The sequence below is a fragment of the Thalassophryne amazonica genome, chromosome 23 (genome assembly GCF_902500255.1).
Source record: "Thalassophryne amazonica chromosome 23, fThaAma1.1, whole genome shotgun sequence".
NCBI classification, from domain to species: Eukaryota; Metazoa; Chordata; class Actinopteri; order Batrachoidiformes; family Batrachoididae; genus Thalassophryne; species Thalassophryne amazonica.
The window spans coordinates 31972267-31998819 of NC_047125.1; the positions used below are offsets into that span (position 1 = coordinate 31972267).

Here is a 26553-nt window from a genome sequence, read left to right on the forward strand (position 1 = left end):
TGGTTGCTTTGGGAGACGCAGATGAGGAGTATCACTTGCATTGTGAGGGAATATCAGTTCAGACATTTTGGCTATGTATGGCTTTTATCTGGTTATGATGTATCACGTGGGTCACTCAGTGTTGAGAACCTCATGAGCTAGAGAAGCCCAAGGACACGCCCATATTTCACATGGCTGTGGCAGGTAGATGGCCACTTTGGAGGGGTGGAGATCAACCGGTTGTTTGCCTGGGTGGGTGTTGTCCAGGACTGGGGCAGTTCCGCGGTGTGGGGGATGCTGTGCCATGTGAAAGCTTGTTATCTTGGAAAACATAAGTGTTGAACCAGGACTTTGTATCTGTAGATACGCTATATGAAATGGCTCTGAGTGGGACTAGGGACAAAAAAAAAGAAAAAAGAAATACATCAGGACATCCCTAATTGCTTGTCTTTCAGAAGTGCTGCTGTTGGTAAATGAAAAAGTACTGAAAATGTCAAGGCAAAAAGTATGAGTAAAATATTTATTTCAAAAATATTTAACAAAAATTAAATGCTGCAAATGCAATTTGCAAAGCCAGTTTCACCAATAATTGGCATGATTCGTCAATATGACTATGAATTTGCAAAACGTTTACCTTTTCACATGCACGCTCACACAGTTACATTCAAAACTCAGCTGGCCAAGGCATCATTTTTTGGAACAATGAATAAACAACCGTTTGTAAATATAAGTCATTCACTCACTCAACATTCACACCAAAGAGGAAAATCACATCTGCCATTTCCTGATGACATCATGAGTGATGAGAAAGAAGGAAATGTTCATAAGAAAGGAACTGTTCATAACTCATTTGACTCACGTTTCTCATGTGACACAATTTTGTCTTATGATCTTTAAACAATGTTCATAAAGTGACAGTGTGAGATGTAAATCTTTTACAAGTTAAGCTTTAGTTCCTAAATATTTCATATTTGGTGGCTTCAGCATTTACTTTGGAGTTGCTCTTCTACTGGGTTGTTATCTGACAGTAATTTGAATTATAACCTGAATCTGCCAGGTGCTGTTGTCCATCTGCGATCCGCTGGGAACGGCGACCGGTTTGGCAAACTAAGAGCTTGGCTTCACTCTTCACTTTGAGTTTTGTTTTCTCCTGACGGTTCTGATTGTAACTGTGTTATCATGTGTTTCATTGAATTATACTGTGGGGCACAAAGTGATTGCAGTTATGTGCAGTTAAAAAGCTTGTGTGATATAAATCTACCAGTGCCATATATATATTTTTAAGTAATAATAAGTTAAACATTTAGTGCACAGTGGGAAGTATAGATACTGGTAGTAGCGAAATAAAGAGATAGTAGAGAAACTGATCAACAACTTTGTTCTGCAAAGTGGTTAGAAAACAATCAAGTGCCCAGTAATCCTTCAAAGAAATCTGACAAAATCACTTGAGATATAGTCAAATCCAGACACCACATGTCCAAAATCAAAGTCCCAATTCAGCTTCACCCTCTTGACTTGAGTCTTGTGGTGGTGGAATGTGAGAGTGACGTTGTCCCGTCCTTCATAACCTGAGAGGCACTGTGCAAATGCTGTTTAATGTTCGTGACAAGATGTTCATGGAGAACAATCAGATGTGGTGACCCCCTAACCAAGATAAGGTGGAATAAGATCATGTGACAGATGGTACTGCTGTCTTCACTCAGGGATCCCAGTGTTCTTATACCATGGTGACACCCATCACACCCGCTGTGATCAGCGCAACTAAAGAGGATGAAAATCATCATTGATTAGTGGTCATCCAAACCAAATGAAACTATTTTCAGACTGCTCTGTAAGACATCATCCTTCTTTTGCCTGACATACAACCAAAACTAGTATCATAAGCGACCCACAAAACACAAATTGTTGCTGGTGCTTACCGTGCAACAGGGTTTGCTGTAGCTTGTTCGTGTTAGAGGTGGTGGAGGCTGTGGTGGATGTCGTGGTGGGACTGGTGGTGGAGGTTGTGGTGGTACTGGTAGTGGTGGGACTGGTGGTGGAGGTTGTGGTGGTACTGGTAGTGGTGGGACTGGTGCTAGAGGTGGTGGTGGAGGTCGTGGTGGGAGTGGTAACATTGGCTGCCGCAGTGGTGGCATTGGTAGCTGCTGTGGTAGCCACGGTAGGGGAGGTAACATTGCCTGCCACGGTGGTGCCATTGGTAGCTGCTGTGGTAGCCACGGTAGGGGAGGTAACATTGGCTGCCACGGTGGTGCCATTGGTAGCTGCTGTTGTAGCCACGGTAGGGGAGGTAACATTGGCTGCCGCAGTGGTGCCATTGGTAGCTGCTGTGGTAGCCACGGTAGGGGAGGTAACATTGGCTGCCACGGTGGTGGTATTGGTAGCTGCTGTGGTAGCCACGGTAGGGGAGGTAACATTGGCTGCCACAGTGGTGGCATTGGTTACTTCTGTGGTTGCCACAGTAGGGGAGGTAACATTGGCTGCCACTGTGGTGCCATTGGTAGCTGCTGTGGTAGCCACGGTAGGGGAGGTAACATTGGCTGCCGCAATGGTGGCATTGGTAGCTGCTGTGGTAACCACGGTAGGGGAGGTAACATTGGCTGCCGCACTGGTTGCATTGGTAGCTGCTGTGGTAGCCACCAAAGGGGAGGTAGCGTTTGTCACTATCGTAGTCACTGTTGTCGCTATAGTGGTTGGGCTTGTGGTTGGTGAAAGTAAATTGATGGGGACAGTGGAGTTTGGATCGCTAAAGTTGACGTTAGTCCCCAGGTATACGAGAGAAACATTTCCTGAAGTTCCGTTATCTGAGAACACAAAACAAAAGACAAATAGTTTAATAATATATTAATAATATATAATTGAATGAATAAATAATAATCAGTGATAGTTCTGTGACTGTGTGACTTAGTTTGCTGTTTAATCATGTTTGTGAGTAAACTGACCATTCACAGCTCCAGTAGCGAGCCCCAGTGCATTACTTGTTGTCCTTCCCATTGGGATAGATAACGGTGCCTCAAATACACACTGGATCCTTGTTCCTGCGACGTTGCCCGTCACTGAGGTCACACTTTGTGGCTGCAGAGCGAAAACCATTTAACACATGATGAACAAGTCAATAACTTCAAGAGAACATGTTCTCAATGAATATTATGATGATTCATGGTTTGTTTAAGTCATAATAAATATATGCACAGTTGCACTGAGGCAGGTAGCACTCACCGGCACAAAAGTCACTGTGCCCTGGTCAAACAGAGCGGCAAAAAATTTTACCGATGTATTCTTATTGTCGTTACAGATGTACATGGTGTCATTTCCTCCCTGTGGACAAACAGTCGGTTCTCTTTAGAGGTGACTTTGACAAAAACCTGTTATTTCTATCAGAGTTACACTTAAAGTCCATTTGTTGATCAACTGTCAGTGAGAGAGTTGATTTTCTGTACCAGTGTGGGGTCAGCTGAGCTGATGATGATAGCAATGAAGCCACTTGAGGATCCTGAAAACTTAAATCTGAACCGATCACCGCCTGCTGAGCGAACAGCCAAGAAGATACAAGGGCTTTGTGATGGATCACATTTCGGGGCCTCAGATATGCACAAATCAGTGATGCCACACCCGGTACGATCAATTGGAGTCTGCAAACAAAAAAACAACAAAAAAAGGGGGCAGTTAAGATGACATCATTATGTTCAGGGCAGTGAAACGTTTGTGCCCCCATCAGACACATTTAACAACTTTTTTGTTTTTACATCATTTAAAAAAAATAAAATGACTGGGGTGTTTTTGTTTATGGGTCTCTTGGTGGCTTCCCTCACTCGTCTCATTCTTGCATCGTCACTCCGTTTTTGTAAACTGCCGGACAGATTTACCACACAGCACCAAACTGTTTACATTTCATTAAGATAAATGTAATTTTCAGTCCAAGACATAATCTGGTTATTTTAAGATTGAGTACTCAGAAAAGTTACTATTAATTACTTTCCTGATTTGTTTCTTTGCTGACTACTAAGTCTTAAGAGTAACCAACTTAGATGACTAGTTATCTTATTAGTTACATTATTCATTAGTTGCAAGTTGTAGGCAGATGTTAATAAAGTAACTGCATAAAGCTACTAATCAGTAACTGTATAAAGTAACTTTCATAGTAATTGTTGCAACACTGCCCCCGATCTATGGAAAGAAAACTGGCTGTAAAAGTGATCATTGTGTTTTACAGATTGCGGCACATACTTATGCACTGTGTTGTTTTGACTCAAATTGTTTTTGTTTTTTGTTTGTTTGTTTTTTTCATGTTGTAGAGATGGGCAGCACAGTGAATTAGTGGTTAGCACTGTTTCCTCACAGCAAGTAGGTCATGTGATCGCTTTCCACCTGTGACCTTTATGTGTGGAGTTTGTATGTTCTCTCCATGTTTGTGTGGGTTCCCTCCGGGTGTTCCGGCTTCCTCCCACATCCAGAGACATGCAGGTTAGGTGGATTGGAAACTTTAAATTGACCGTAGGGGTGTGTGTGTGTGTGTGTGTGTGTGTGTGTGTGTGTGTGTGTGTGTGTGTGTGTGTGTGTGTGTGTGTGTGTGTGTGTGTGAGAACGAGTATAGAGAATGGATCAATGTTGTAGAGATGGTTTCACTGTCATTTGAAAGGACATTGTTTTCAAAATATTAATATAAAGACATATTAATTAGTTTAGTAAATTTTGATGTTTTACAAAACACAATGGATGAATTCCAAAGAGGCACAAACATTTTTGCAGCACAGTATGACACCATATATTCACTGACATGAATATGTTCTTTTCAGTTCATACACAGTAAATTTTGCAGAGTAAAATTTGCTCTGCTGGGAAAACATTTAGTTCTAGTTCACACAGAGTTACATATACTCTACCACTGGGCTAAATCAACTCAACACAGTGTAAAATCAACTCTTGATGGAGTAGAACCACTTGATTTGACAAGATGGTGTTCCAGACCGAACGGCCCCCCCCCTCAAATCGGTCCGCCCTGCCTTCACTGCACATGCCTCATCAGCCGCGGTTCAGTGATTATCACCTCGTTTCCGTTTCAAACTGCCTCCAGTCATCATCCATCTCAGCGACAGATATCTGAAGCTTTTGTACAACAATCATTTCCACATAATTTCAGCATTATTTCATCATAAAAGACAGAGGAAGTGATCACAGCGCCACGGCTACACGAGCTGCTAGCTGTTGAGTTCACCTCATTTCAGAGCGTCACAGATTATCGCCTCGTTTTTGCTTAAAGTGGCCTTGTTTCTGCTTAAAACTGACTTTCGAATGATTTAAGAGGTTTTACCTTGTCCTACGATGGTTAACCTACAAATCTAACACAAAACCCATATTTTTACTTTAAAAGAAAGCTATAAGAATTATTTGTAAGAACCCTTATTGTGAGCCAACAAATCCTTTGTCTGGTTGCATATTTTGAAATTTTTGGACTTGATTGATTACATTATAATACAAATTATGTTCAAAGTGAAAACTAGACTGCTCCCACAACACGTCCAGGACCTGTTTGAAATGAGGGACTTCAGTTACAATTTACAAGGAACATTATTATTTAAGAAACCAAAGACTCAAGCTACAACCCCTGCCAATAATTATGGAATCACCGGCCTCGGAGAATGTTCATTCAGTTGTTTAATTTTGTAGGAAAAAAGCAGATCACAGACATGACACAAAACTAAAGTCATTTCAAATGGCAACTTTCTGGCTTTAAGAAACACTATAAGAAATCAAGAAAAATAATTGTGGCAGTCAGTAATGGCTACTTTTTTAGACCAAGCAGAGGGAAAAAAAATATGGAATCACTCAATTCTGAGGAATAAATTATGGAATCACCCTGTAAATTTTCCTCCCCAAAACTAACACCTGCATCAAATCAGATCTGCTCGTTAGTTTGCATCTAAAAAGGCGTGATCACACCTTGGAGAGCTGTTGCACCAAGTGGACTGACATGAATCATGGCTCCAACACGAGAGATGTCAATTGAAACAAAGGAGAGGATTATCAAACTCTTAAAAGAGGGTAAATCATCAGGCAGTGTTGCAAAAGATGTTGGTTGTTCACAGTCAGCTGTGTCTAAACTCTGGACCAAATACAAACATGGGAAGGTTGTTAAAGGCAAACATACTGGTAGACCAAGGAAGACATCAAAGCGTCAAGACAGAAAACTTAAAGCAATATGTCTCAAAAATCGAAAATGCACAACAAAACAAATGAGGAACGAATGGGAGGAAACTGGAGTCAATGTCTGTGACCGAACTGTAAGAAACCGCCTAAAGGAAATGGGATTTACATACAGAAAAGCTAAACAAAATCATTAACACCTAAACAGAAAAAAAAACAAGGTTACAATGGGCTAAGGAAAAGCAATCGTGGACTGTGGATGACTGGATGAAAGTTATATTCAGTGATGAATCTCGAATTGGGCAAGGTGATGATGCTGGAACTTTTGTTTGGTGCCGTTTCAATGAGATTTATAAAGATGACTGCCTGAAGAGAACATGTAAATTTCCACAGTCATTGATGATATGGGGCTGCATGTCAGGTAAAGGCACTGGGAAGATGGCTGTCATTACATCATCAATAAATGCACAAGTTTACGTTGATATTTTGGACACTTTTCTTATCCCATCAATTGAAAGGATGTTTGGGGATGATGAAATCATTTTTCAAGATGATAATGCATCTTGCCATAGAGCAAAAACTGTGAAAACATTCCTTGCAAAAAGACACATAGGGTCAATGTCATGGCCTGCAAATAGTCCGGATCTCAATCCAATTAAAATCTTTGGTGGAAGTTGAAAAAATGGTCCATGACAAGGCTCCAACCTGCAAAGCTGATCTGGCAACAGCAATCAGAGAAAGTTGGAGCCAGATTGATGAAGAGTACTGTTTGTCACTCATTAAGTCCATGCCTCAGAGACTGCAAGCTGTTATAAAAGCCAGAGGTGGTGCAACAAAATACTAGTGATGTGTTGGAGCGTTCTTTTGTTTTTCATGATTCAATAATTTTTTCCTCAGAATTGAGTGATTCCATATTTTTTTCCCCTCTACTTGTTCTAAAAAAGTAACTGTTACTGACTGTCACAATTTTTTTTTCCTGATTTCTTATAGTGTTTCTTAAAGCCAGAAAGTTGCCATTTGAAATGACTTTAGTTTTGTGTCATGTCTGTGATCTGCTTTTTTTCTACAAAATTAAACAACTGAATGAACATCCTCCGAGGCCGGTGATTCCATAATTTTTGCCAGGGGTTGTACTGTAACTACTGTATTTCCCCCAAAGGTATAAATATTTTGAATAACTGCCCGGATAATGTAAAATCAATCAGTAGTTTGACTAGTTTTAAAAGGCTCTATAAAAATGATATGATTACTTGCTATGGCATGTTAAACTCGGTTTATTGATTCTGTCGTGTTGTGATTGATTGTGTTCTGATTCTTTTGTGCACTCCTGCTGGCATGTTTGTGTATTTTTTGAAATTCAAATTCATGTATCAATGTATACTTTGTAGTACTTATGATGGATATATGTATAATGTTATATACATGAGTATAATTTTTGATTTTGCTTAAAGGGGGAGGTGTTTACAAGCTTTTGCTTCTGCCGACACCCTTTCAGGTACATGGGTGCATTGTTGAACTATTTCTCTCTTTCATTGTAAGTTTTTGTTGTTCTGGACCTTTCTGTGCTGAATAAATTCACTCACTCATTACTAATAATCCCATTAATCCATTTGATCGCTTTGGGTGAAGACAGTTCATCCCACAAGAGCTGCTGAGCTCAGAAATGACGCATACGCAGTGAAGGCAGGGTGGCCAAATTTTTAGGGGGGAACGTTCAGTCGGGGACAACGGTAGAGGTGATTTCACTCTATAATAGAGTTTATTTTACTCTATTTAAACCGGGACCAAATGTTAAATGTTTACTCAGCAAAATTTACTGTGTATTTTCTTTTTTGTTCTGCTGTCACTCACAGAGAGCGGTCCTCCTATGATGAAAAGCTCAGGAGCTGGAGTTGCCACTGCTGTTGTCCTTTGTGTTATCAACACTTTGTTGGTGGCATTGGTAGCTGCTGTGGTAGACACGGTAGGGGAGGTAACATTGGCTGGCACCGTGGTGGCATTGGTTACTGCTGTGGTCAATACAGTACTGGAGGTAACATTGGCTGCCACCGTAGTGGCATTGGTTACTGCTGTGGTCAATACAGTACTGGAGGTAACATTGGCTGCCACCGCAGTGGCATTGGTTACTGCTGTGGTCAATACAGTACTGGAGGTAACATTGGCTGCCACCGTAGTGGCATTGGTTACTGCTGTGGTCGATACAGTAGGGGAGGTAACATTGGCTGCCACCGCAGTGGCATTGGTTACTGCTGTGGTAGCCACGGTAGGGGAGGTAACATTGGCTGCCACAGTGGTGGCATTGGTTACTGCTGTGGTAGCCACTGTAGGGGAGGTAACATTGGCTGCCGCAGTGGTGGCATTGGTAGCTGCTGTGGTAGCCACAGTAGGGGAGGTAACATTGGCTGCCACAGTGGTGGTATTGGTAGCTGCTGTGGTAGCCACGGTAGGGGAGGTAACATTGGCTGCCACGGTGGTGGCATTGGTAGCTGCTGTGGTAGCCACGGTAGGGGAGGTAACATTGGCTGCCACAGTGGTGGCATTGGTTACTGCTGTGGTTGCCACAGTAGGGGAGGTAACATTGGCTGCCACTGTGGTGCCATTGGTAGCTGCTGTGGTAGCCACGGTAGGGGAGGTAACATTGGCTGCCACAGTGGTGGCATTGGTTACTGCTGTGGTAGCCACTGTAGGGGAGGTAACATTGACTGCCGCAGTGGTGGCATTGGTAGCTGCTGTGGTAGCCACAGTAGGGGAGGTAACATTGGCTGCCACAGTGGTGGTACTGGTAGCTGCTGTGGTAGCCACGGTAGGGGAGGTAACATTGGCTGCCGCGGTGGGTGGCATTGGTAGCTGCTGTGGTAGCCACGGTAGGGGAGGTAACATTGGCTGCCACAGTGGTGGCATTGGTTACTGCTGTGGTTGCCACAGTAGGGGAGGTAACATTGGCTGCCACTGTGGCGCCATTGGTAGCTGCTGTGGTAGCCACGGTAGGGGAGGTAACATTGGCTGCCGCACTGGTTGCATTGGTAGCTGCTGTGGTAGCCACCGAAGGGGAGGTAGCGTTTGTCACTATCGTAGTCACTGTTGTCGCTATAGTGGTTGGGCTTGTGGTTGGTGAAAGTAAATTGATGGGGACAGTGGAGTTTGGATCGCTAAAGTTGACGTTAGTCCCCAGGTATACGAGAGAAACATTTCCTGAAGTTCCGTTATCTGAGAACACAAAACAAAAGACAAACAAATAGTTTGATTAACATTAATAAATATGAATTGATAATGAATAAATCCGCGATAGTTGTGTGACTGAGTGACTGATTTTGCTGTTTTATCATGTTAGTGAGTAAACTGACCAATCACAGTTCCAGTGCCCATCGACAGTAAGTTATTTAGGGTTCGTCCCATTGGGATAAATAACGGTGCCTCAAATACACACTGGATCCTTGTTCCTGTGACGCTGCCCGTCACTGAGGTCACACTTTGTGGCTGCAGAGCGAAAACCATTAAAAACATGACGATTAAGCCATTAACCTCACAAGAACAAGATTACAATGAATATTATGATGATTCATGGTTTGTTTCAGTCATAATAAATATGTGCACAGTTGCACTGAGGCAGGTAGAACTCACCGGCACAAAAGTCACTGTGTCCTGGTCAAACAGAGCACTGAAAAATTTTACCGATGTATTCTTATTGTCGTTACAGATGTACATGGTGTCATTTCCTCCCTGTGGACAAACAGTCGGTTCTTTTTAGAGGTGACTTTGACACAAAACCTGTTATTTCTATCAGAGTTACACTTAAAGTCCATTTGTTGATCAACTGTCAGTGAGAGAGTTGATTTTCTGTACCAGTGTGGGGTCAGCTGAGCTGATGATGATAGCAATGAAGCCACTTGAGAATCCTGAAAACTTAAATCTGAACCGATCACCGCCTGCTGAGCGAACAGCCAAGAAGATACAAGGGCTTTGTGATGGATCACATTTCGGGGCCTCAGATATGCACAAATCAGTGATGCCACACCCGGTACGATCAATTGGAGTCTGCAAACAAAAAAACAACAAAAAAAGGGGGCAGTTAAGATGACATCATTATGTTCAGGGCAGTGAAACGTTTGTGCCCCCATCAGACACATTTAACAACTTTTTTGTTTTTACATCATTTAAAAAAAATAAAATGACTGGGGTGTTTTTGTTTATGGGTCTCTTGGTGGCTTCCCTCACTCATCTCATTCTTGCACCGTCACTCCGTTTTTGTAAACTGCCGGACAGATTTACCACACAGCACCAAACTGTTTACATTTCATTAAGATAAATGTAATTTTCAGTCCAAGACATAATCTGGTTATTTTTAAGATTGAGTACTCAGAAAAGTTACTATTAATTACTTTCCTGATTTGTTTCTTTGCTGACTACTAAGTCTTAAGAGTAACCAACTTAGATGACTAGTTATCTTATTAGTTACATTATTCATTAGTTGCAAGTTGTAGGCAGATGTTAATAAAGTAACTGCATAAAGCTACTAATCAGTAACTGTATAAAGTAACTTTTCATAGTAATTGTTGCAACACTGCCCCCGATCTATGGAAAGAAAACTGGCTGTAAAAGTGATCATTGTGTTTTACAGATTGCGGCACATACTTATGCACTGTGTTGTTTTGACTCAAATTGTTTTTGTTTTTTGTTTGTTTGTTTTTTTCATGTTGTAGAGATGGGCAGCACAGTGAATTAGTGGTTAGCACTGTTTCCTCACAGCAAGTAGGTCATGTGATCGCTTTCCACCTGTGACCTTTATGTGTGGAGTTTGTATGTTCTCTCCATGTTTGTGTGGGTTCCCTCCGGGTGTTCCGGCTTCCTCCCACATCCAGAGACATGCAGGTTAGGTGGATTGGAAACTTTAAATTGACCGTAGGGTGTGTGTGTGTGTGTGTGTGTGTGTGTGTGTGTGTGTGTGTGTGTGTGTGTGTGTGTGTGTGTGTGTGTGTGTGTGTGTGTGTGTGTGTGTGTGTGTGTGTGTGTGAGAACGAGTATAGAGAATGGATCAATGTTGTAGAGATGGTTTCACTGTCATTTGAAAGGACATTGTTTTCAAAATATTAATATAAAGACATATTAATTAGTTTAGTAAATTTTGATGTTTTACAAAACACAATGGATGAATTTCAAAGAGGCACAAACATTTTTGCAGCACAGTATGACACCATATATTCACTGACATGAATATGTTCTTTTCAGTTCATACACAGTAAATTTTGCAGAGTAAAATTTGCTCTGCTGGGAAAACATTTAGTTCTAGTTCACACAGAGTTACATATACTCTACCACTGGGCTAAATCAACTCAACACAGTGTAAAATCAACTCTTGATGGAGTAGAACCACTTGATTTGACAAGATGGTGTTGCAGACCGAACGGCCCCCCCCTCAAAATCGGTCCGCCCTGCCTTCACTGCACATGCCTCATCAGCCGCGGTTCAGTGATTATCACCTCGTTTCCGTTTCAAACTGCCTCCAGTCATCATCCATCTCAGCGACAGATATCTGAAGCTTTTGTACAACAATCATTTCCACATAATTTCAGCATTATTTCATCATAAAAGACAGAGGAAGTGATCACAGCGCCACGGCTACACGAGCTGCTAGCTGTTGAGTTCACCTCATTTCAGAGCGTCACAGATTATCGCCTCGTTTTTGCTTAAAGTGGCCTTGTTTCTGCTTAAAACTGACTTTCGAATGATTTAAGAGGTTTTACCTTGTCCTACGATGGTTAACCTACAAATCTAACACAAAACCCATATTTTTACTTTAAAAGAAAGCTATAAGAATTATTTGTAAGAACCCTTATTGTGAGCCAACAAATCCTTTGTCTGGTTGCATATTTTGAAATTTTTGGACTTGATTGATTACATTATAATACAAATTATGTTCAAAGTGAAAACTAGACTGCTCCCACAACACGTCCAGGACCTGTTTGAAATGAGGGACTTCAGTTACAATTTACAAGGAACATTATTATTTAAGAAACCAAAGACTCAAGCTACAACCCCTGCCAATAATTATGGAATCACCGGCCTCGGAGGATGTTCATTCAGTTGTTTAATTTTGTAGGAAAAAAGCAGATCACAGACATGACACAAAACTAAAGTCATTTCAAATGGCAACTTTCTGGCTTTAAGAAACACTATAAGAAATCAAGAAAAATAATTGTGGCAGTCAGTAATGGCTACTTTTTTAGACCAAGCAGAGGGAAAAAAAATATGGAATCACTCAATTCTGAGGAATAAATTATGGAATCACCCTGTAAATTTTCCTCCCCAAAACTAACACCTGCATCAAATCAGATCTGCTCGTTAGTTTGCATCTAAAAAGGCGTGATCACACCTTGGAGAGCTGTTGCACCAAGTGGACTGACATGAATCATGGCTCCAACACGAGAGATGTCAATTGAAACAAAGGAGAGGATTATCAAACTCTTAAAAGAGGGTAAATCATCAGGCAGTGTTGCAAAAGATGTTGGTTGTTCACAGTCAGCTGTGTCTAAACTCTGGACCAAATACAAACATGGGAAGGTTGTTAAAGGCAAACATACTGGTAGACCAAGGAAGACATCAAAGCGTCAAGACAGAAAACTTAAAGCAATATGTCTCAAAAATCGAAAATGCACAACAAAACAAATGAGGAACGAATGGGAGGAAACTGGAGTCAATGTCTGTGACCGAACTGTAAGAAACCGCCTAAAGGAAATGGGATTTACATACAGAAAAGCTAAACAAAATCATTAACACCTAAACAGAAAAAAAACAAGGTTACAATGGGCTAAGGAAAAGCAATCGTGGACTGTGGATGACTGGATGAAAGTTATATTCAGTGATGAATCTCGAATTGGGCAAGGTGATGATGCTGGAACTTTTGTTTGGTGCCGTTTCAATGAGATTTATAAAGATGACTGCCTGAAGAGAACATGTAAATTTCCACAGTCATTGATGATATGGGGCTGCATGTCAGGTAAAGGCACTGGGAAGATGGCTGTCATTACATCATCAATAAATGCACAAGTTTACGTTGATATTTTGGACACTTTCTTATCCCATCAATTGAAAGGATGTTTGGGGATGATGAAATCATTTTTCAAGATGATAATGCATCTTGCCATAGAGCAAAAACTGTGAAAACATTCCTTGCAAAAAAGACACATAGGGTCAATGTCATGGCCTGCAAATAGTCCGGATCTCAATCCAATTAAAAATCTTTGGTGGAAGTTGAAAAAATGGTCCATGACAAGGCTCCAACCTGCAAAGCTGATCTGGCAACAGCAATCAGAGAAAGTTGGAGCCAGATTGATGAAGAGTACTGTTTGTCACTCATTAAGTCCATGCCTCAGAGACTGCAAGCTGTTATAAAAGCCAGAGGTGGTGCAACAAAATACTAGTGATGTGTTGGAGCGTTCTTTTGTTTTTCATGATTCAATAATTTTTTCCTCAGAATTGAGTGATTCCATATTTTTTTCCCCTCTACTTGTTCTAAAAAAGTAACTGTTACTGACTGTCACAATTTTTTTTTCCTGATTTCTTATAGTGTTTCTTAAAGCCAGAAAGTTGCCATTTGAAATGACTTTAGTTTTGTGTCATGTCTGTGATCTGCTTTTTTTCTACAAAATTAAACAACTGAATGAACATCCTCCGAGGCCGGTGATTCCATAATTTTTGCCAGGGGTTGTACTGTAACTACTGTATTTCCCCCAAAGGTATAAATATTTTGAATAACTGCCCGGATAATGTAAAATCAATCAGTAGTTTGACTAGTTTTAAAAGGCTCTATAAAAATGATATGATTACTTGCTATGGCATGTTAAACTCGGTTTATTGATTCTGTCGTGTTGTGATTGATTGTGTTCTGATTCTTTTGTGCACTCCTGCTGGCATGTTTGTGTATTTTTTGAAATTCAAATTCATGTATCAATGTATACTTTGTAGTACTTATGATGGATATATGTATAATGTTATATACATGAGTATAATTTTTGATTTTGGTTAAAGGGGGAGGTGTTTACAAGCTTTTGCTTCTGCCGACACCCTTTCAGGTACATGGGTGCATTGTTGAACTATTTCTCTCTTTCATTGTAAGTTTTTGTTGTTCTGGACCTTTCTGTGCTGAATAAATTCACTCACTCATTACTAATAATCCCATTAATCCATTTGATCGCTTTGGGTGAAGACAGTTCATCCCACAAGAGCTGCTGAGCTCAGAAATGACGCATACGCAGTGAAGGCAGGGTGGCCAAATTTTTAGGGGGGAACGTTCAGTCGGGGACAACGGTAGAGGTGATTTCACTCTATAATAGAGTTTATTTTACTCTATTTAAACCGGGACCAAATGTTAAATGTTTACTCAGCAAAATTTACTGTGTATTTTCTTTTTTGTTCTGCTGTCACTCACAGAGAGCGGTCCTCCTATGATGAAAAGCTCAGGAGCTGGAGTTGCCACTGCTGTTGTCCTTTGTGTTATCAACACTTTGTTGGTGGCATTGGTAGCTGCTGTGGTAGACACGGTAGGGGAGGTAACATTGGCTGGCACCGTGGTGGCATTGGTTACTGCTGTGGTCAATACAGTACTGGAGGTAACATTGGCTGCCACCGTAGTGGCATTGGTTACTGCTGTGGTCAATACAGTACTGGAGGTAACATTGGCTGCCACCGCAGTGGCATTGGTTACTGCTGTGGTCAATACAGTACTGGAGGTAACATTGGCTGCCACCGTAGTGGCATTGGTTACTGCTGTGGTCGATACAGTAGGGGAGGTAACATTGGCTGCCACCGCAGTGGCATTGGTTACTGCGGTGGTAGCCACGGTAGGGGAGGTAACATTGGCTGCCACAGTGGTGGCATTGGTTACTGCTGTGGTAGCCACTGTAGGGGAGGTAACATTGGCTGCCGCAGTGGTGGCATTGGTAGCTGCTGTGGTAGCCACAGTAGGGGAGGTAACATTGGCTGCCACAGTGGTGGTATTGGTAGCTGCTGTGGTAGCCACGGTAGGGGAGGTAACATTGGCTGCCACGGTGGTGGCATTGGTAGCTGCTGTGGTAGCCACGGTAGGGGAGGTAACATTGGCTGCCACAGTGGTGGCATTGGTTACTGCTGTGGTTGCCACAGTAGGGGAGGTAACATTGGCTGCCACTGTGGTGTCATTGGTAGCTGCTGTGGTAGCCACGGTAGGGGAGGTAACATTGGCTGCCACAGTGGTGGCATTGGTTACTGCTGTGGTAGCCACTGTAGGGGAGGTAACATTGGCTGCCGCAGTGGTGGCATTGGTAGCTGCTGTGGTAGCCACAGTAGGGGAGGTAACATTGGCTGCCACAGTGGTGGTACTGGTAGCTGCTGTGGTAGCCACGGTAGGGGAGGTAACATTGGCTGCCGCGGTGGTGGCATTGGTAGCTGCTGTGGTAGCCACGGTAGGGGAGGTAACATTGGCTGCCACAGTGGTGGCATTGGTTACTGCTGTGGTTGCCACAGTAGGGGAGGTAACATTGGCTGCCACTGTGGCGCCATTGGTAGCTGCTGTGGTAGCCACGGTAGGGGAGGTAACATTGGCTGCCACAGTGGTGGCATTGGTAGCTGCTGTGGTTGCCACAGTAGGGGAGGTAACATTGGCTGCCGCAGTGGTGGCATTGGTAGCTGCTGTGGTAACCACGGTAGGGGAGGTAACATTGGCTGCCGCACTGGTTGCATTGGTAGCTGCTGTGGTAGCCACCGAAGGGGAGGTAGCGTTTGTCACTATCGTAGTCACTGTTGTCGCTATAGTGGTTGGGCTTGTGGTTGGTGAAAGTAAATTGATGGGGACAGTGGAGTTTGGATCGCTAAAGTTGACGTTAGTCCCCAGGTATACGAGAGAAACATTTCCTGAAGTTCCGTTATCTGAGAACACAAAACAAAAGACAAACAAATAGTTTAATAATATATAATTGATTGAATAAATAATAATCAGTGATAGTTCTGTGACTGTGTGACTTAGTTTGCTGTTTAATCATGTTTGTGAGTAAACTGACCATTCACAGCTCCAGTAGCGAGCCCCAGTGCGTTACTTGTTGTCCTTCCCATTGGGATAGATAACGGTGCCTCAAATACACACTGGATCCTTGTTCCTGCGACGTTGCCCGTCACTGAGGTCACACTTTGTGGCTGCAGAGCGAAAACCATTTAACACATGATGAACAAGTCAATAACTTCAAGAGAACATGTTCTCAATGAATATTATGATGATTCATGGTTTGTTTAAGTCATAATAAATATGTGCACAGTTGCACTGAGGTAGGTAGAACTCACCGGCACAAAAGTCACTGTGCCCTGGTCAAACAGAGCGGCAAAAAATTTTACCGATGTATTCTTATTGTCGTTACAGATGTACATGGTGTCATTTCCTCCCTGTGGGCAAACAGTCGGTTCTCTTTAGAGGTGACTTTGACAAAAACCTGTTATTTCTATCAGAGTTACACTTAAAGTCCATTTGTTGATCAACTGTCAGTGAGAGAGTTGATTTTCTGTACCAGTGTGGGGTCAGCTGAGCTGATGATGATAGCAATGAAGCCACTTGAGAATCCTGAAAACTTAAATCTGAACCGATCACCGCCTGCTGAGCGAACAGCCAAGAAGATACAAGGGCTTTGTGATGGATCACATTTCGGGGCCTCAGATATGCACAAATCAGTGATGCCACACCCGGTACGATCAATTGGAGTCTGCAAACAAAAAAACAACAAAAAAAGGGGGCAGTTAAGATGACATCATTATGTTCAGGGCAGTGAAACATTTGTGCCCCCATCAGACACATTTAACAACTTTTTTGTTTTTACATCATTTAAAAAAAATAAAATGACTGGGGTGTTTTTGTTTATGGGTCTCTTGGTGGCTTCCCTCACTCATCTCATTCTTGCACCGTCACTCCGTTTTTGTAAACTGCCGGACAGATTTACCACACAGCACCAAACTGTTTACATTTCATTGAGATAAATGTAATTTTCTGTCCAAGACATAATCTGGTTATTTTTAAGATTGAGTACTCAGAAAAGTTACTATTAATTACTTTCCTGATTTGTTTCTTTGCTGACTACTAAGTCTTAAGAGTAACCAAGTTAGATGACTAGTTATCTTATTAGTTACATTATTCATTAGTTGCAAGTTGTAGGCAGATGTTAATAAAGTAACTGCATAAAGCTACTAATCAGTAACTGTATAAAGTAACTTTTCATAGTAATTGTTGCAACACTGCCCCCGATCTATGGAAAGAAAACTGGCTGTAAAAGTGATCATTGTGTTTTACAGATTGCTGCACATACTTATGCACTGTGTTGTTTTGACTCAAATTGTTTTTGTTTTTTGTTTGTTTTTTTCATGTTGTAGAGATGGGCAGCACAGTGAATTAGTGGTTAGCACTGTTTCCTCACAGCAAGTAGGTCATGTGATCGCTTTCCACCTGTGACCTTTATGTGTGGAGTTTGTATGTTCTCTCCATGTTTGTGTGGGTTCCCTCCGGGTGTTCCGGCTTCCTCCCACATCCAGAGACATGCAGGTTAGGTGGATTGGAAACTTTAAATTGACCGTAGGTGTGGGTGTGAATGTGTGTGTTTGTCAAAATGTTGCCCTGTGACAGACTGGCGTCCTGTCCAGGGTGAACCCCGCCTCATGCCCTGTGACTGTTGGCATAGGCTCCAGCCCCCCATGACCCTTAACTGAAGTAAACGGGTATAGAGAATGGATCAGTGTTGTAGAGATGGTTTCACTGTCATTTGAAAGGACATTGTTTTCAAAATATTAATATAAAGACATATTAATTAGTTTAGTAAATTTTGATGTTTTACAAAACACAATGGATGAATTCCAAAGAGGCACAAACATTTTTGCAGCACAGTATGACACCATATATTCACTGACATGAATATGTTCTTTTCAGTTCATACACAGTAAATTTTGCAGAGTAAAATTTACTCTGCTGGGATAACATTTGGTCCCAGTCCAAACAGAGTTAAATATACTCTACCACAGGGCTAAATCAACTCAACACAGTGTAAAATCAACTCTTGTTGGAGTAGAACCACTTGAATTGACAAGATGGTGTTGCAGACCGAACGGTCTCCCCTCAAAATCAGTCCACCCTGCCTTCACTGCACATGCGTCATCAGCCGCAGTTCAGTGATTATCACCTCGTTTCTGCTTCATACTGCCTCCAGTCATCATCTATCTCCGACAGATATCTGAAGCTTTTGTACAACAATCATTTTCAGATACATTCAGCATTATTTCATCATAAAAGACAGAAGAAGCGATCACAGTGCCACGGCTACACGAGCTGCTAGCTGTTGAGTTCACCTCATTTCAGAGCGTCACAGATTATCACCTTGTTTTTGCTTAAAATGGCCTTGTTTCTGCTTAAAACTGACTTTTGAATGATTTAAGAGGTTTTACCTTGTCCTACGATGGTTAACCTACAAATCTAACACAAAACCCATATTTTTACTTCAAAAGAAAGCTATAAGAATTATTTGTAAGAACGCTTATTGTGAGCGAACAAATCCTTTGTCTGGTTGCATATTTTGAAATTTTGGGACTTGATTGATTACATTATAATACAAATTATGTTCAAGGTGAAAACTAGACTGCTCCCACAACACGTCCAGGACCTGTTTGAAATGAGGGACTTCAGTTACAATTTACAAGGAACATTATTATTTCAGAAACCAAAGATTCAAACTACTGTAACTACTGTATTTCCACCAAAGGTGTAAATATTTGGAATAACTGCCCAGATAATATAAAATCACTCGGTAGTTTGACTGGTTTTAAAAGGCTCTATAAAAATGATATGATTACTTGCTATGGCGTGTTAAACTCGGTTTATTGATTCTGTTGTGTTGTGATTGATTGTGTTCTGATTCTGTTGTGCACTGCTGCTGGCATGTTTGTGTATGTTTTGAAATTCAAATTCATGGATCAATGTATACTTTGTAGTACTTATGATGTATATATTGATAATTTTATATACATGAGTAGAATTTTTGATTTTGGTTAAAGGGGGGGGTGTTTACAAGCTTTTGCTTCTGCCGACACCCAGTTGAACAATGCGCCCAATTGAATAACAACTCTCTTCTGTTGTAAGTTTTTGTTGTTCTGGACCTTTGTGTGCTGAATAGATTCACTCACTCATTAATAATAATCCCATTAATCCGTTTGATCGCTTTGGGTGTTGACAGTTCATCTCACAATAGCTGCTGAGCTCTGAAATGACGCATGCGCAGTGGAGGCAGGGCGAGCCAAATTTTAGGGGGAAACGTTCAGTCGGCAACAACGGTAGAGGTGATTTCACTCTATAATAGAGTTTATTTTACTCTGTTTAGACCGGGACCAAATGTTAACTCTGCAGATTATATTTTACTCAGCAAAATTTACTGTGTATTTTCTTTTTTGTTCTGCTGTCACTCACAGAGAGAGGTCCTCCTATGATGAAAAGCTCAGGAGCTGGAGTTGCCACTGCTGTTGTCACTTGTGTTATCAACACTATGATGGTGGCATTGGTTACTGCTGTGGTAGACACTGTAGGGGAGGTAACATTGGCTGCCGCAGTGGTGGCATTGGTTACTGCTGTGGTAGACACGGTAGTGGAGGTAACATTGGCTGCCGCATTGGTGGCATTGGTAGCTGCTGTGGTAGCCACAGTAGGGGAGGTAACATTGGCTGCCACAGTGGTGGTATTGGTAGCTGCTGTGGTAGCCACGGTAGGGGAGGTAACATTGGCTGCCACGGTGGTGGCATTGGTAGCTGCTGTGGTAGCCACGGTAGGGGAGGTAACATTGGCTGCCACAGTGGTGGCATTGGTTACTGCTGTGGTTGCCACAGTAGGGGAGGTAACATTGGCTGCCACTGTGGTGTCATTGGTAGCTGCTGTGGTAGCCACGGTAGGGGAGGTAACATTGGCTGCCGCAGTGGTGGCATTGGTTACTGCTGTGGTAGCCACTGTAGGGGAGGTAACATTGGCTGCCGCAGTGGTGGCATTGGTAGCTGCTGTGGTAGACACTGTAGGGGAGGTAACATTGGCTGCCGCAGTGGTGGCATTGGTAGCTGCTGTGGTAGACACGGTAGTGGAGGTAACAATGGCTGCCGCATTGGTGGCATTGGTATCTGCTGTGGTAGACACGGTGGGCGAGGTAGCGTTTGTCACTATGGTAGGCACAGTTGTTGCTACAGTGGTCGGGCTTGTGGTTGAGGAAATTAAATTCATGGGGACAGTGGAGTTTGTAGTGTTAAAATCAACTCCCACCCCTTGGTATATGAGTGCTGGAGGTTCTGCAGTTCCATTTTCTGAGGTCAAAACAAAAGACAAACAAATAGTTTGATTAACATTAATAAAATATGAATTGATAATGAATAAATCCGCGATAGTTGTGTGACTGAGTGACTGATTTTGCTGTTTTATCATGTTAGTGAGTAAACTGACCAATCACAGTTCCAGTGCCCATCGACAGTAAGTTATTTAGGGTTCGTCCCATTGGGATAAATAACGGTGCCTCAAATACACACTGGATCCTTGTTCCTGTGACGCTGCCCGTCACTGAGGTCACACTTTGTGGCTGCAGAGCGAAAACCATTAAAAACATGACGATTAAGCCATTAACCTCACAAGAACAAGATTACAATGAATATTATGATGATTCATGGTTTGTTTCAGTCATAATAAATATGTGCACAGTTGCACTGAGGCAGGTAGAACTCACCGGCACAAAAGTCACTGTGTCCTGGTCAAACAGAGCACTGAAAAATTTTACCGATGTATTCTTATTGTCGTTACAGATGTACATGGTGTCATTTCCTCCCTGTGGACAAACAGTCGGTTCTTTTTAGAGATGACTTTGACACAAAGCTGTTGTTTCTATCAGAGTTAAACTTGAAGTCCATTTGTTGATCAACTGTAAATGAGAGAGTTGATTTTCTGTACCAGTGTGGTGTCAGGTGAGATGATGATAGCAATGTAGCCACTTGAGAATCCTGAGAACTTGAATCTGAACCGATCACTGCCAACTGAGCGAACAGCCAAGAAGATACAAGGGCTTTGTGATGGATCACATTTCGGGGCCTCAGATATGCACAAATCAGTGATGCCACACCCGGTACGATCAATTGGAGTCTGCAAACAAAAAAACAACAAAAAAAGGGGGGCAGTTAAGATGACATCATTATGTTCAGGGCAGTGAAACGTTTCTGCCCCCATCAGACACATTTAACAACTTTTTTGTTTTTACATCATTTAAAAAAAATAAAATGACTGGGGTGTTTTTGTTTATGGGTCTCTTGGTGGCTTCCCTCACTCATCTCATTCTTGCACCGTCACTCCGTTTTTGTAAACTGCCGGACAGATTTACCACACAGCACCAAACTGTTTACATTTCATTAAGATAAATGTAATTTTCAGTCCAAGACATAATCTGGTTATTTTTAAGATTGAGTACTCAGAAAAGTTACTATTAATTACTTTCCTGATTTGTTTCTTTGCTGACTACTAAGTCTTAAGAGTAACCAACTTAGATGACTAGTTATCTTATTAGTTACATTATTCATTAGTTGCAAGTTGTAGGCAGATGTTAATAAAGTAACTGCATAAAGCTACTAATCAGTAACTGTATAAAGTAACTTTTCATAGTAATTGTTGCAACACTGCCCCCGATCTATGGAAAGAAAACTGGCTGTAAAAGTGATCATTGTGTTTTACAGATTGCGGCACATACTTATGCACTGTGTTGTTTTGACTCAAATTGTTTTTGTTTTTTGTTTGTTTTTTTCATGTTGTAGAGATGGGCAGCACAGTGAATTAGTGGTTAGCACTGTTTCCTCACAGCAAGTAGGTCATGTGATCGCTTTCCACCTGTGACCTTTATGTGTGGAGTTTGTATGTTCTCTCCATGTTTGTGTGGGTTCCCTCCGGGTGTTCCGGCTTCCTCCCACATCCAGAGACATGCAGGTTAGGTGGATTGGAAACTTTAAATTGACCGTAGGTGTGGGTGTGAATGTGTGTGTTTGTCAAAATGTTGCCCTGTGACAGACTGGCGTCCTGTCCAGGGTGAACCCCGCCTCATGCCCTGTGACTGTTGGCATAGGCTCCAGCCCCCCATGACCCTTAACTGAAGTAAACGGGTATAGAGAATGGATCAGTGTTGTAGAGATGGTTTCACTGTCATTTGAAAGGACATTGTTTTCAAAATATTAATATAAAGACATATTAATTAGTTTAGTAAATTTTGATGTTTTACAAAACACAATGGATGAATTCCAAAGAGGCACAAACATTTTTGCAGCACAGTATGACACCATATATTCACTGACATGAATATGTTCTTTTCAGTTCATACACAGTAAATTTTGCAGAGTAAAATTTACTCTGCTGGGAAAACATTTAGTTCTAGTTCACACAGAGTTACATATACTCTACCACTGGGCTAAATCAACTCAACACAGTGTAAAATCAACTCTTGATGGAGTAGAACCACTTGATTTGACAAGATGGTGTTGCAGACCGAACGGCCCCCCCCTCAAAATCGGTCCGCCCTGCCTTCACTGCACATGCCTCATCAGCCGCGGTTCAGTGATTATCACCTCGTTTCCGTTTCAAACTGCCTCCAGTCATCATCCATCTCAGCGACAGATATCTGAAGCTTTTGTACAACAATCATTTCCACATAATTTCAGCATTATTTCATCATAAAAGACAGAGGAAGTGATCACAGCGCCACGGCTACACGAGCTGCTAGCTGTTGAGTTCACCTCATTTCAGAGCGTCACAGATTATCGCCTCGTTTTTGCTTAAAATGGCCTTGTTTCTGCTTAAAACTGACTTTCGAATGATTTAAGAGGTTTTACCTTGTCCTACGATGGTTAACCTACAAATCTAACACAAAACCCATATTTTTACTTTAAAAGAAAGCTATAAGAATTATTTGTAAGAACCCTTATTGTGAGCCAACAAATCCTTTGTCTGGTTGCATATTTTGAAATTTTGGGACTTGATTGATTACATTATAATACAAATTATGTTCAAGGTGAAAACTAGACTGCTCCCACAACACGTCCAGGACCTGTTTGAAATGAGGGACTTCAGTTACAATTTACAAGGAACATTATTATTTAAGAAACCAAAGACTCAAGCTACAACCCCTGCCAATAATTATGGAATCACCGGCCTCGGAGGATGTTCATTCAGTTGTTTAATTTTGTAGGAAAAAAGCAGATCACAGACATGACACAAAACTAAAGTCATTTCAAATGGCAACTTTCTGGCTTTAAGAAACACTATAAGAAATCAAGAAAAATAATTGTGGCAGTCAGTAATGGCTACTTTTTTAGACCAAGCAGAGGGAAAAAAAATATGGAATCACTCAATTCTGAGGAATAAATTATGGAATCACCCTGTAAATTTTCCTCCCCAAAACTAACACCTGCATCAAATCAGATCTGCTCGTTAGTTTGCATCTAAAAAGGCGTGATCACACCTTGGAGAGCTGTTGCACCAAGTGGACTGACATGAATCATGGCTCCAACACGAGAGATGTCAATTGAAACAAAGGAGAGGATTATCAAACTCTTAAAAGAGGGTAAATCATCAGGCAGTGTTGCAAAAGATGTTGGTTGTTCACAGTCAGCTGTGTCTAAACTCTGGACCAAATACAAACATGGGAAGGTTGTTAAAGGCAAACATACTGGTAGACCAAGGAAGACATCAAAGCGTCAAGACAGAAAACTTAAAGCAATATGTCTCAAAAATCGAAAATGCACAACAAAACAAATGAGGAACGAATGGGAGGAAACTGGAGTCAATGTCTGTGACCGAACTGTAAGAAACCGCCTAAAGGAAATGGGATTTACATACAGAAAAGCTAAACAAAATCATTAACACCTAAACAGAAAAAAAACAAGGTTACAATGGGCTAAGGAAAAGCAATCGTGGACTGTGGATGACTGGATGAAAGTTATATTCAGTGATGAATCTCGAATTGGGCAAGGTGATGATGCTGGAACTTTTGTTTGGTGCCGTTTCAATGAGATTTATAAAGATGACTGCCTGAAGAGAACATGTAAATTTCCACAGTCATTGATGATATGGGGCTGCATGTCAGGTAAAGGCACTGGGAAGATGGCTGTCATTACATCATCAATAAATGCACAGGTTTACGTTGATATTTTGGACACTTTTCTTATCCCATCAATTGAAAGGATGTTTGGGGATGATGAAATCATTTTTCAAGATGATAATGCATCTTGCCATAGAGCAAAAACTGTGAAAACATTCCTTGCAAAAAGACACATAGGGTCAATGTCATGGCCTGCAAATAGTCCGGATCTTAATCCAATTAAAAATCTTTGGTGGAAGTTGAAAAAATGGTCCATGACAAGGCTCCAACCTGCAAAGCTGATCTGGCAACAGCAATCAGAGAAAGTTGAAGCCAGATTGATGAAGAGTACTGTTTGTCACTCATTAAGTCCATGCCTCAGAGACTGCAAGCTGTTATAAAAGCCAGAGGTGGTGCAACAAAATACTAGTGATGTGTTGGAGCGTTCTTTTGTTTTTCATGATTCCATAATTTTTTCCTCAGAATTGAGTGATTCCATATTTTTTTCCCCTCTACTTGTTCTAAAAAAGTAACCGTTACTGACTGTCACAATTTTTTTTTTCTGATTTCTTATAGTGTTTCTTAAAGCCAGAAAGTTGCCATTTGAATTGACTTTAGTTTTGTGTCATGTCTGTGATCTGCTTTTTTTCTACAAAATTAAACAACTGAATGAACATCCTCCGAGGCCGGTGATTCCATAATTTTTGCCAGGGGTTGTACTGTAACTACTGTATTTCCCCCAAAGGTATAAATATTTTGAATAACTGCCCAGATAATGTAAAATCACTCAGTAGTTTGACTGGTTTTAAAAGGCTCTATAAAAGTGATATGATTACTTGCTATGGCATGTTAAACTCGGTTTATTGATTCTGTCGTGTTGTGATTGATTGTGTTCTGATTCTTTTGTGCACTCCTGCTGGCATGTTTGTGTATTTTTTGAAATTCAAATTCATGTATCAATGTATACTTTGTAGTACTTATGATGGATATATGTATAATGTTATATACATGAGTATAATTTTTGATTTTGGTTAAAGGGGGAGGTGTTTACGAGCTTTTGCTTCTGCCGACACCCTTTTAGGTACATGGGTGCATTGTTGAACTATTTCTCTCTTTCATTGTAACTTTTTTGTTGTTCTGGACCTTTCTGTGCTGAATAAATTCACTCACTCATTGCTAATAATCCCATTAATCCATTTGATCGCTTTGGGTGAAGACAGTTCATCCCACAAGAGCTGCTGAGCTCAGAAATGACGCATACGCAGTGAAGGCAGGGCGGCCAAATTTTTAGGGGGGAACGTTCAGTCGGCGACAACGGTAGAGGTGATTTCACTCTATAATAGAGTTTATTTTACTCTATTTAAACCGGGACCAAATGTTAAATGTTTACTCAGCAAAATTTACTGTGTATTTTCTTTTTTGTTCTGCTGTCACTCACAGAGAGCGGTCCTCCTATGATGAAAAGCTCAGGAGCTGGAGTTGCCACTGCTGTTGTCCTTTGTGTTATCAACACTTTGTTGGTGGCATTGGTAGCTGCTGTGGTAGACACGGTAGGGGAGGTAACATTGGCTGGCACCGTGGTGGCATTGGTTACTGCTGTGGTCAATACAGTACTGGAGGTAACATTGGCTGCCACCGTAGTGGCATTGGTTACTGCTGTGGTCAATACAGTACTGGAGGTAACATTGGCTGCCACCGTAGTGGCATTGGTTACTGCTGTGGTCGATACAGTAGGGGAGGTAACATTGGCTGCCACCGCAGTGGCATTGGTTACTGCTGTGGTAGCCACGGTAGGGGAGGTAACATTGGCTGCCACAGTGGTGGCATTGGTTACTGCTGTGGTAGCCACTGTAGGGGAGGTAACATTGGCTGCCACAGTGGTGGCATTGGTAGCTGCTGTGGTAGCCACGGTAGGGGAGGTAACATTGGCTGCCGTGGTGGTGGCATTGGTAGCTGCTGTGGTAGCCACGGTAGGGGAGGTAACATTGGCTGCCACAGTGGTGGCATTGGTAGCTGCTGTGGTAGCACAGTAGGGGAGGTAACATTGGCTGCCACAGTGGTGCATTGGTAGCTGCTGTGGTAGCCACGTAGGGGAGGTAATTGGCTGCCACAGTGGTGGCATTGGTACTGCTGTGGTTGCCACAGTAGGGAGGTAACATTGGCTGCCACAGTGGTGGCATTGGTTAGCTGCTGTGGTTGCACAGTAGGGAGTAACATTGGCTGCCGTAGGGTGGCATTGGTTAGCTGCTGGGTAACCACGTAGGGGAGGTAACATGGCTGCCGCATGGTGCATTGGTAGCTG

General features: G+C 41.8%; 1 protein-coding gene across 9 annotated transcripts in view; it reads right to left on the reverse strand.

Annotated features, from left to right (window-relative positions):
- Positions 1 to 485: 485 nt before the first annotated feature.
- The window catches only part of LOC117504806 (mucin-17-like), a 39520-nt gene continuing 13452 nt past the window's right edge, over positions 486 to 26553 (reverse strand). For all 9 annotated transcript variants that reach the window (XM_034164315.1, XM_034164319.1, XM_034164322.1 and 6 more), the window contains 9 exons: positions 21089 to 21277; positions 20868 to 20966; positions 16152 to 16284; positions 14546 to 16020; positions 9964 to 10155; positions 3196 to 3294; positions 2919 to 3051; positions 1899 to 2780; positions 486 to 1740 (listed from right to left, as the gene is read on the reverse strand). In XM_034164315.1, coding sequence (XP_034020206.1) covers positions 1697 to 1740; positions 1899 to 2780; positions 2919 to 3051; positions 3196 to 3294; positions 9964 to 10155; positions 14546 to 16020; positions 16152 to 16284; positions 20868 to 20966; positions 21089 to 21277 — 3246 coding nt within the window. In that variant the 3' untranslated portion in view covers positions 486 to 1696. The remainder of the gene's footprint in view (positions 1741 to 1898; positions 2781 to 2918; positions 3052 to 3195; positions 3295 to 9963; positions 10156 to 14545; positions 16021 to 16151; positions 16285 to 20867; positions 20967 to 21088; positions 21278 to 26553) is intronic.